Here is a 12,419-nt window from a genome sequence, read left to right as displayed (position 1 = left end):
AATTAGTGCTCACAAGCTCCCATTGTTGTTAGCTACATTAGCCTCGCAGCTCCAATACAAAACCATGTGGAAAACACCCAAAACCCCTTGGCCGACTGGGGGTAAGTTTGTGTAAGAATGTAATTTTTGGCCAAACTTTCACTTTAAGAGGTTCACGATTGCAGCAGCTAGAACAGATTTTCTGTGAACGTTGTCCCAAGACATGTGATATCTGTGTCTGCTTGATGGGTCGAGATCCTTTCAGCGTCAATCTGGTCCTCTTAGTCCGTCTCCTGTGCTGGATCCATCGCAATTGCCTTACTTTTTTGCCGCTAAGTCTGCAAATGGGTTTCCATAGACTGGGAAATTGGCAGAGAGCTTAAAACTGCATTAGTGCCAAGCCTGGGCTGCAGGCTCGGAGATTTGGCGAGGACATCTGGGTCAGAGAGAGAGAGAGAGAGAGAGAGAGAGAGAGACAGAGAGAGAGAGAGAGACAGAGAGAGGGAGTTTGCTTTGGAGTTGTGACAGTCTATGTGCAGATGAACTCACATCTGTCACTACCAGGGGTTGGAGGGCTATAAAGAGGCGTAGAGGTCACTTTGGTCGTCTTTTTGGCCACACCTGAACCAACTCTCATCTTTGACCAAGAGCACAGGGCTTCAGAAAAATCAATGAACCAAAATTGTTTTGATAATTAGAAGTTGTGCTTTGTTCTGTAGTTGGTGTCATGCTTATAGAAGGAACTCCAGGTTTAAGCTGGTTTTCTCTTTAGGAAACAATGAGTGGGATTTTCAAAAATCTCCACTATCGCATCCTGTAGTGAACAAAAACACCCCAAACATGCTGCACGTTGAAACGACGTCACATGAAAGTAAAGCCACTTTTCCACTGCTTGGTTCTGACTCGCCTTTTTTGGTTCTCCGTTAGGCAAACCTGGTACCGTCTCGTCTGAACTCTGATGTAGTTTTTCCCCAAACTCTCCTGTTTTTTCCGCAGTCCTTTATTTTGCTGCCATCGGCCTCTTCTGAGCACAATTTGTCTCTTTTACGTCACGGCAGTTTCACGTGGTGCCGCTACGACGACCAGCTACATTGAGGGTAGTAGAGTGTGAGGATGTCGTAAATTTAAGAAAACATTTAAGAACAGAATATTTTAAGAATACCACTTCTTCTTAGAATTATTCTTAAGAAAAAGTTAAGAAATTAGGAGAATTCTTAAGAATAACAATTTCTCGTAACTTTTTCCTTCAGAATGAAGTTAAAAAACACACATTTAAGAAGATTCTTTCTTTCCCAAGACACTTTCGTGAATCTGAACCCAACTCCTCAAACCTAAAACTGCCAAAGCCTCTAAACTACCACGATGGACTGTGTGGGGTAGTTTAGTGAGGTCAGCCTATGATGTCGTTAGCTTACATGTAGCAAAATTTATATTTCGATTCTTAAACAAATTCATAGTTTAGGGTCTATTGACTAATTCTTCCCAAACAGACAACCAGCTTAGACCCAGAATTCCTTATATGGGCATGACGGCGACTACAGAATGACGCACGTTCTTTTTGTCCTAAAATCAGATCTGACAGGTCAAGATAAGATTTTTCACAATTTTCTATTACAGAAGAAAATCGTGCATAGCTGAAACGTAAACAAGTAATCAGAATAATCAAGCTTGTTAGCCAAACAGCTAACGTTAGCTACCGTTACTGATGTAAAATAGGTCAAACAGAACTAAAATGTGATAAACTGTAAGTAGTGAATACTGTGAGAGCGCCCCCTGCTGTTTATCAGAGCAGCCACTCCCCAGTTTGAGTCTCCATTTCCCAAATACTTTAGCCGAGCGCGCTAATTTTACTCCTCCTAATAAACAGACACACGTTCAGCTCCGTCTCCTCATTATTCACCACCATCACTGTAATATTTCATCATCAACATTAACACACGAAGGTAATCAGAGGGACGGTGGAGATCAAGTCTGCAGCGTCTGAGATTTTTAAAACGCAGAGTTAGAAAAGAAAAACATCTCACAGTGAAAGCAGCGTTTTACAGTAGAAATAAATGGAGCTCATTATGCTGGTAGTGAACTATGCTGCCTGACACAGCAGCCTAAAAACCATAGAAACGGACCTTAAACAGAAGTTAGGACCCTGTTGGGGTTCATCCTAAAGTTAGGACAGTATTTAGGAGGTTTAGTCTAGTTAGGATGTTTGTGTGATTCTGTTTTCTTATCTGGAGTTAACAATGAAATTATGAAGTCAGGAACTGTTATTCTGTAATAGCTACTGTCCGAAATTCTGTACCGAAGTCGTCAAGGAGACCAAACACATAGGATAAGATTTCAGTTCTTTAATAAAGGGAATGGATGTATATAGAACCATGAACACTCAAAAAACCATTTGCATGCTTAAAGGGTTCTATGGATGGTGAAATGGTTCTTCAGATTGATGGAGAACGTGTAGTATATGGTCCTATACAGCACCAAAAAGGGTTTTTCTGTTGTTAGCTATTGTCATAACTATAGCAGAGCCCTTTCTGGTGCTATATAGGACCATATACTAGACTTCTCCATTAATATGAAGAATCATTTAATAAAATGGTTCCGTATAGAACCCATGGTTCTAAATAGAACCAACTTTACTAAGAACCTTTGAAGAACCATCTTTTTAAGAGTGTGTGGTATACACACACCACTGTTCAGAAGTTTGGAATCAGTTCAAACCAATTTAATCGGATATAAATGTGTAAAATGACTTTAATCTGCTCATCCTGAACAACTTCACAGCTTTCAGATGAGCAGTTTGAATATGGAAGTTTGAACAAAAAGTTTGAATGTGGAAGTGATTCTAGAAAAAAAAACAGGTTTTTAGTCAAACATTGAAATAAAATGGAGGAAAATCAAAGCAGTAAAATAAATAAATAAATAAATAAATAAATAAATAAATGAATAAAATGTAAACTAGTAAAAATGACCAAATTTGAAATAGATAAAAATAAAAAAAAATTAATATGAAAGGCTTAAAAAATTTAAATGTAATAATAATAATAATAATAATAGTAATAATAATAATAATAATAATAGTGGTATTCAAAGCAAAAACAATAAAACATACCAAAATCAAATAAAGATCAAATTAAACATTTGCAGGCTACTGTATTTATGTATTTTGCCATTATGTAACATAAACAGGTCACTGACACTGGACCGGTATTGAGAGAGAGATATTTGGGTGGGTTCGTCCTGTTTGCAGAGTATTTGAATGAAAATTTTGCTGCGTTTTGCGCTCAGAATTCTGCGGGTGAGAGTTTTCCTTTTGACCCAGATACAGCGCAGTTGGGGGATATTTGGGGATTGTGTCATGGAGGGATTTTCGGCAGCTTTTTCCACCCCTGAAAGCTGCTGCTTGCATTCAGACGAGCACGGCAAAGGGGGCGTGTCTGTTTTTGTGTGCTGTCAGGGGACGTATTTAGGAATTCCTGCCCTTCTGTTCTGCCTGATGCTGTCCGAACAGAGCCTCTGGCCAGCAGAGGAGCCAGCCTTTAACTAAAAAAAAACAAAAAAGAGAAAAGAGAGAAAGAAGAGAGACGAGTACTGACTGAAACAGCTCGGCTCATTTGGAGGCTGATAGACGTCCCCTGGGTGGAAAAACAGAGCAGTCCTTAGAGAATGTGAGTGGGGCTTTAACTTCATGGGAAAATAGCGCTGAGCCAGAGTGGCCTGTTCCAAATGTAGCAGTTCCCTGACCCTCAGCACGGTCCAGACCCTCAAAGCTTAATGTGAGAAATCAGAAAGTGCGATCGCTATCATGCCTTTGTCTAAAGCTAATATTTATTTATTCAACTTTCTTTTATTACTATTACTGAAACAATAAACTGTTATTAGGTCTGTTATTATTATTAGAAACGTCTGTCAAAGCTATTATGTAACCGCCTGATGGCGATTATTTGAGCCGATCGCAGTGATTTTAGGCCGACTGCAGTTATTTTCCACAGTGTTGTTAGCTTTAAGAATACTGTGTGTACATCACAACAAACACAGTCTGCTGGGTCGAGACACACTGCTTATCCTTCTGAGTCGCAGGGGGAGCTGGAGCCTATCCCAGCGGCCATTAGGCAGATGTGGGTCGAGACAAATAAATGTAAATTAAAGAAAGCAGAATTGTATTAATTAAAATTCTTCTAAATTTGAATATTCAAATATTCTGACCTCTATATCAGGGGTGCCCAGTCCTGGACCTGAGGATCTACCACCCTGCACAGCTTAGTTTAGCACCTCTAATCAAACCCACCTGGTCCAATTAATGGTCCTAAATGGTCTTCAGGAGCATCTTAACAATAGATCCAGGTGTGTTGGATCTGAGCTCTCCAGGTTGGTAGATCTCCAGGACCAGGATTGAGCCCCCGTGCTCTATATGGTGCTATAACACTTTTAGAGGGCAGCAGTGAGTAATGTGTGTTTATTTGATGTTTGTTTAAGTGGATCTATTTAGCTTTTCTGCTTTTCCCCTTTCCTTTAGGGTTTTATGTAGTTTTTTGTGCATGAAAACGTTCTGCAAAGTCACAAAGAGAAACTCTCTCCCACAGAAACCACTTTTATCAGCTGCCTGAAACACCTTGTTTCCTCTACCAGCTTTTTCTACTGGACTTTCAGGATCGAACTCCGGCTCATACTGATACAGCAGAACCGACACTGTTTAAGAACAGCCAGAGCAGTGTAGGGGTGGAACTTGTAGCAGGATGCTGGTCTGATGATTGACCAATCACAAAAGAGCGGGCGGGCTGATCAATCAGAGCACACTGGGCTCATCAGGAGGTGGGGCTTAAAGACACAGGATCTCTAACAGAGTGTTTCAGACAGAAGGTGAATAGAGATGAACAGTATGAGGAAAATAATGTTTGTTTATTTGAAGGTTGTTAATGACACCTTTAGAGGGCGGCGGTGAGCAACGTTTGTTTATTTGACATTTGTTAATGACGCCTTTAGAGGGCGGCGCTGAGCGACGTTTGTTAATGATGCCTTTAGAGGGTGGCGGTGAGCAACTTTTGTTTATTTGATGTTTGTTAATGACGCCTTTAGAGGGCGGCGCTGAGCGACCCTTGTTTATTCGATGTTTGTTAATGACGCCTTTAGAGGGCGGCGCTGAGCGACGTTTGTGTATTTGACGTTTGTTAATGATGCCTTTAGAGGGCGGCGCTGAGCGATGTTTGTTTATTTGATGTTTGTTAATGACGCCTTTAGAGGGCGGTGCTGAGCAACGTTTGTTTTGTCTTATTCAGCAGTTCAAAAGCATCAGTATTTTTCCTGTTCCACTTTTTTATTGTCCAGTTTTTACATCCCTAAAAGAACCACAGAAAAGACCACAGCCTGGACAATTTTTATGTTTGTTTGCAGGACAAATCGTTGCATTTAAAGATCTTTCCAAGCTCCTTCATCCTTATTCTGCTGAAAGTCGACCTGTGTCGTATTTCTTGAGTGGTGGATGCTCTTTTATTAATAATTGATCCAAGTAAACAAAAGCTGTCCACCATTTCCTCATCTTCCCCATCAGTGGTAAAGTTAGCACTCTTTCCTGCTGTCATAAGTTTTGTTATCTTTATATTAAGTGTCCAGTCTTTTCACCACGTTCCTTAATTTATTACTTTTAAGGGTCTTCAGATCTTTTTGACTTTTCATTATGAGTGTTATATCATCCATATATGTACAATTATTGATGTTTCTTCCACAAATCTTGAATGCTCAGTCATTTTCCTCCAGTCCTGCTTCTTTAAATATATGTTCAGAATACAGGTTAAACAAGAGCGGTGAAAGGGGGCAACCCTGCCAATGTGGAACCTGTCTGTTTTACCATTTTCTACCATGGCTTGTTGATGAGATGCACTTGTATTCCCATTTTCCTGATGATGTTCCATAATTGTATTTGCTATAGTCAATGAAACAGATGCTGACTTTAGGGGTGGGCGATATGGCAAAAATATCATTTCACTTTTTTTTTTTGCAGGATCACGATCACGATTTTATCACGATTTTTTTTCATACCATTTTGCAATTTACTAAACAGTACAACCAAACTAATCTCCCCATTTAAAAATATAGTACTAAAAGAAAAAGAGAATAACAGATCATTTCACCCGTTTTACCTTTTTGAACAGATTTTAATCTGTGTGTGCAAAAAATTAACATTGGTTTTAAAAGGTAAACACCGCCAATCAGGTACAGTGCACTCTGCATAACAGCCAGCATCACTTGTTGTTGCAAATAAAATCACATTTTGAACTTTGTTTTCCATCTTGGCACGACATTCAGTGAACATCCGTGGAATGGCGGTGTTGGAAAAGTATTTGCGGCTGGGTAACTCAAACCGCGGATCAACTGCTTTGAGGAGTCTTTGGAACCCTCGTTTTCCTCTGTTTTGATAGGAATCATATCCTTTGCCAGATAAAATGTTATTGCTTCTGTTACCTCTTTCCATTTACTTGTCTTCTCATATGGAGCGCCTCTCTCAAACGCTTGTGTTAGCGCTGTTTGTTTTGGTCTTGCTGTAACGTTAACGTTAGCCTCTGCTGGCTGCACCTCCTCGGCGCTTGACTTTCAGCGTGATGTTTGGGATGTTGTCGCTTTAAATGCTTGAAAAGGTTTGTCGTGTTGCCATCCGACATGAGAACCTTCTCTGTTCAAACTTTGCAAATCACCATGGTTTGTGATGTAGACTTTTTTTGGGGGACTAAGGCCCAATCCCATTTCACCCCTCGCCCCTACCACTGAGCCCTTCGCCCTCTGTTTTGAGCGTTCACATCTAAGGGTAGGGTGTCCTGATTCTTGTTGAGATAGAGGGGTAGGGTGATGTGTTAGGGCTACATGGCTTTTCAGAGGCTGCAAACAGAGTGTTATAAGTAAAAATAGAAAAAACGGTAAGATGGCCGCATGAGCGACCAAAGAAACCCACAAATTTAAGTATTTTCTTCGTTAACAAATTACGATAACCACATTATTATTTTAGTTTAATGCTGTTTCAGTGTATTATGGTCGTTTTCTTCATAACAAGCATAAAAAATCGCTAATAGTTTCCTAATGTCTCGTTAGCTAGCTAGCTAACTTTCCCGTTCCACCTTAAATAGTCCAGCAGTTCTGACACCTGAAGCGCCAGAATGTAACTGCTGCACCATTTAAGGTGGAAATGGGAAAATTTGAACAAGAAGCTGGAGAATATCTGACTTCAGCTCCATATTACTGAAGAATTAGGGGTTGTGATCATGAATAATTGCCCCCCTCTTTGAAGCATATGATGCCCTAAATGTAACTAAAGCCCAGCAGTGAGGAGCTGAACTTTACCCTCCTCTGCTGTCACTGAAGACTGGCCGGGTCGCCTACAGAGCAGCGCTAGTAGCTGTTAATGAAGTAATGTTTTTTTTTATTTGAGGGTCCCATTTCATAGGGCAAGATTTCAATCACTACCCCTTTTTAACTCCATTTCAAGGGTCAGGTTGACACCCCAAAGCTGTAAGGGTTAAAAGAAGAAATGAGATTTGGCCAAACGGATATAATGTGCATTATAACACGATCCAACGATCTCCCTGTGACGGCGTATCGTGGACACATTATAATCCTTCACGATCTGATATCGTCATATCGCCACACCCCTAGCTGACTTCCTTCTTGAACTCCTCAGCTATTTCTGTGACCCAGTAATGATCCCTCTTGTTCCTCTGCCTTTCCTGAATCCTGCTAGCATACCTGCTACTTCTCTTTCAGGCTCTGTTGTGCATTGAATGATCTTAAGCATAATTGTACTGGTGTGTAATATCACTATTCATATCCTCTCACTGCACAGATGGTTGTTGGGAAACCGTTATGCCACCCAACTCATTCAGCAGCGCATGATCCCAGTATAGTGTGACTGGTATTAACTGGTAGTCTGAAATAAAAACACAGTGCAGGTCTGCAGTGTCTGCACTGTTGCCTGCTCTGTTTATTTTGAATGTATTTCAGCAGGTCAGACGGTGTTTCCTCAACACACTCGTACACTGAGCACCAGCACACACCCATTATATGGCTCAGAGGGTAAAGTCTATTTCTCAAGGACACTCTCTCCTGGTCATGTAGATAATGGAATTATTTTTGCATCTATTTCCGCTTCTCTTTGTCCGCACTCCTTCATTGTCCCCATTGTCATGATGAGACCCTGTGCTGAATGTGGCTTAGACGGGAGGACTTAACATAATGTGTGAGATATTCATCCTTTGTAGGCACAAAAGTGAATTTTTCACCCCTCCTGGTGTGAAAAATGATGGGGGCTGAATGTTAGAGATGGGCGATATGGCAAAAATATAATATTGTGATACTTAAGGAAATTTTCACGATACACGATGCATCCTGATATTTATTTTTTCAGACGTCAGATCAGTTGGAACAGAGAAAAAAATGATTTCAAATTATTTTTATTTAGTATTTGGCTTACTATTTTGCACTAAATTCGGTTAAACGGGACTAATTTTGCTCTCTTTATAATAAAACAGACAATTGGTCAGTGTTTTACAAGCACTGATATCCAATATATTTTCAGAATATTGTATTGTGACATAATTTATTGCGATAACGATATATATTGCCATATTGCCCAGACCTACTGAATGATATGGCCAAAATGCTAGAATTGCTATTTTTATACTAGCAGACTAACAGCTGGTCTATTTTCTCCGTTGGTTGTAAAGTTGTTATCATATAGAGAAAAGTTTAATGTACAGTGTTTATATAGTTTGTCTGTAATTTTCATATTTATTCCCTGTCTGCTGCTGTTCAATGTTCTATGTTCTATGTCTAAATATAGCTCTGCGTCCAGGTGAACACATCTGTTATCAGACGAAATGACAATAAAGCTGACTTTGACTTTGACTTTGACATTGCAACACATTATAATATGGAAGAAAAATATATGTACAGTCTGTGCTATATATGAGAGGGTTTACAATATGAGTGCTAAATATGTGTAAATATGCCATTTCTAAATATTAAATGTAATTGAAATATATGCCAATATATGCACATAAATTGATTAAATATACATAATAGTGTCATGTTTTAATATTTACATATATGTAAAAAAAACATAAATGTAAATATATCACAGACTTGACATATATTTTAAAGAATATATGTAAATACATATCTTTTGCTTATACACCAAAGTATTATAAATGCTTTGGCCAATATCATAACAGTTAAAGGAGTTTCTCAATAACTGAGTGAGATGTAAACAGAGTGATTCAGAGTGGTTTGGGTGTGAAATGGTTCAGATGTCTTTACAGTGGTCGTGATAGGAATCAGGGGTCGCCATGACTACAACACTAATATAGACATTTTATTTACTAACCAAAACCACCAGTGAATCTACACAAGTCTACTGAGTTTATATGGAATGTTGATGATGGAAAAATAGTTGAAAATCTGAAATAATAAGTTTTCTTTGGGGACTAATTTGGTTCACAACACCCTACATATTATGTATCCCTCCACCATGAATGGAGTTCAAGGCCAAAATCTTTTCAAAACTATCGTAAAACAGTGTCTCAGATATCAGGCAGTGAATTCATAACCATCTCATGTAGTAACTTTCTGTGAGGGAGCTTTTAGAGGTGGACGTCTGGTTCCTATCACCACCACTGTGAACAATTCTGACCCAGTAAGTTTCTCTAGGACGGAGCGTTTCACACCAAACTACTCTGAACCTCTCTGTTTACATCTCAACAGTTCATCTCTAATGTATATATATATATATTGTATATTGTGTTTACCTAGTGTAAACCAGTATACAATCCAGTATATAAAAGCTATAGGCCACAGTCATTGAAGTTTGAAATTCTTCCAGTACTCAAATCAGTGGTTTAGAGAACGACACGTCTTGACCAGTCGCTGATTTAATTGCGTGTGTTTGCATTCACATTGCTTCACCCTTCAGTGAGTGAGATGCACAAACAGTCGCTCACAGAGTTTTTGCAGTTGTTCTGTGTTCAAAGCTCGGAGTGAGTCAGCATCTCCGCAGATAGCACTGCAGTCCTGCTGTAGCAGAGGAGCTCGGACTTTGTATTCCTTTGGGATCGCTGGTATAGTACGTGCTATTACTGCTGAAATGAAGTCTTCAGTTTCAGTTGGACGTATGTAGGCATGATGCCTGCGTTGTATTGCTTCATCCAACAGCTGCTTGTACATTTAACCGTGTTAGAAATTGATTGTTTTTGTTGTATTCATTATATGTAAAGAGTGGAGTTGAAACTAGGGCTCAACAAATATATTGGTTAAACAATAACAGTAATGTTGGCCAATATTTTTATTACTTAAAGGGGAATTCCACTGATCTTTCAAGATTTCTGCATAACTCAGCGGTTAAAACGTGAGCAAAGTCATTCCGAGTGGTTTGGTGTGAAATGCTGGTGGTGATAGGAGCCAGGGGTCACCATGAATAGATTTAAAAGTGTTTTAACTATGATGAATCAGTGTCTAAAGCATATTCATAACCATTTCATGTAATAACTTTCTGTGAGGGAGCTTTTAGAGATGGACGTCTGGTTCCTATCACCACCACTGTGAACAATTTCACACCAAACCACTCTGAACGACTCTGTTTACATCTTAGCTATTTAATTATGTAGATGTTTTTAAACATTGGTGGAATTCACCTTTAAGACTTGGTGGTTTTCCCCGGTTTGAGTGACAGTTGAGAGCTGACTGTCATTTTTGACCATATACAATTCTACTTGCTAATATTATTGTTTTCTTTTGAGTGTTTAGTGGATTTATTGGATATTCCAATGTTAAAAATCAGTATTATTATTGGTCAGGCCTTAGTTAAAAGCCTCTTTTTTGATCCACAGTTGGGTCTTTTGTCTTATAAACTGTGTCAAGGCTCAAATCAGTCTAATATGGTAGTTGTTGTAGACGTTTGTGGCTCCAGTATCACTTAAGAATTGAGCTTTTGTTCGGCCTGTAATGAAAAGCCACCAATTTTTAGTGCTAATACGTTTGAATGACCTCACTGAGCGCACGGAAAGCACATGATTGGCGGTTCAGGGTGCCTGGATTGTATTTTTCAATGGACTCGCCAGCATCAGCTGACCATGAAACCAGGCTGGAGGAACTACAGGTCTGACAGCTCAGCTTTCTATCACTTTTCATCTGACATTCGTCGGAGATAGACGCGGGAGGACGAGGTAGCTGTGGAATTCAGTTCAGAAGAGTCAATCAGCCCCGCATTGTTTCTCCAGAAGAGCCGGCGAAATGGCACTGTGGCCTGAAAGGGGAAGGTAAGAAATAAGAGCTCTTTTGGCAAGCGGCATTATGCCATTATAAAAGCGCTTAGTGAGTGCATTACATAAAGTACAAAAGGAAGATGACTGTGTGTACCATATCAGAGGGGTAGGAAACATGCCCTGCTTGTCTGACTGATAGGCAGGCACCACCCTGGCTTATTGTACCAGTGCTGCCCTGAACAGAGCAGACAGGAGAGGGAAGGGGAGGGAGGGGAGGGGAGGGGAGGGGAACTGCTGCATGTCATGGGGTCACAACTGCTCCCAAGGAAGCTCTGAATGAGCACAGAACACAGGAAATGATAGCAAAAAAAAACGCAGCTGCCCTCAGAACCTAACAAAAGCACCAAAGCAACCACGCGAGAGAGAGAGAGCGAGAGTGAGAGCGAGAGCGAGCGAGAGACACCGGCAAGAGCTGAACGCTTACAGTTGCGGTGTGGTTTAGAGCTGGTCGGCCTCTCCTTTCGTGAGCTTCAACATGAGCCAGCTTCCGCAAACTCACAAGACGGTCCTCACTCTCAGAGGGGAGATGTCGCGGAGGGACCAGCGTTACAGGAGTCAGCCGCGAGGCAAAAAGTGAGTTGATTCGGCCTCCTCGCTCTGAGTTTTGTGCCTCCGACTCTCTGTTACGCTTGTATTCAGAGCCTTTGTGCATTAGATGCTGTGATGCTGGGGTGGGAAAACTGCAGGGCATCTGTACTGACCAATGAGAATGAATCAGAAGCCACAGTGTTAACCATTTCTTAATCATCTGAAGGTGACGGTGCACCTCCTCCTATTGTTTCCGTGATCTCATGTTATATTATATGTGCTGTATTTGAGAGTATTGCTTGGAAAAGGGCGTGTAGAGCTGCAGTTTCACTTCCCTTTTGTGTGAACCACAGAATATTTTCAGTTACCTTTGAAATGTCCTCATGAGAATCATCTGAGATGGGTTTATTTTGTGAATTTCCACTGTGCCCGATCTCTTCTGTGGTTATGAGATGTCCAGCATCAGCTGGTCACCTGTCATGTCCACTGATGCCTCTCTCAGTGCAACACCTCAGGCCTGTAAAATTCCTGGACATTTAATCTGTGGCTTGATGAGCATGCCATTCAGGGTAGACTGATGTCAGTTAACCTAGTACTGAACCTAATCTTCTCTGTAGT

The 12,419-nt window shown here is 40.4% G+C and overlaps 1 protein-coding gene across 4 annotated transcripts in view; it reads left to right on the top strand.

Moving 5' to 3' along the window:
• Positions 1-12,419, top strand: part of limk1a (LIM domain kinase 1a) — a 92,624-nt gene that overhangs the window by 20,898 nt on the left and 59,307 nt on the right. Inside the window, exon 1 of one of the 4 annotated variants that reach the window (XM_036556571.1) lies at positions 11,155-11,267. The exons of 2 other annotated variants lie outside the window; for them this stretch is intronic. In XM_036556571.1, coding sequence (XP_036412464.1) covers positions 11,242-11,267 — 26 coding nt within the window. In that variant the 5' untranslated portion in view covers positions 11,155-11,241. Of the gene's footprint in view, positions 1-11,154; positions 11,268-11,653; positions 11,847-12,419 lie in introns of those variants that run through there. One more of the 4 variants, XM_036556570.1, reaches the window with a different exon arrangement.

The sequence above is a fragment of the Colossoma macropomum genome, unplaced genomic scaffold (genome assembly GCF_904425465.1).
Source record: "Colossoma macropomum unplaced genomic scaffold, Colossoma_macropomum, whole genome shotgun sequence".
Classification (NCBI taxonomy): domain Eukaryota; kingdom Metazoa; phylum Chordata; class Actinopteri; order Characiformes; family Serrasalmidae; genus Colossoma; species Colossoma macropomum.
This window is presented reverse-complemented; position numbering and strand designations above follow the sequence as displayed.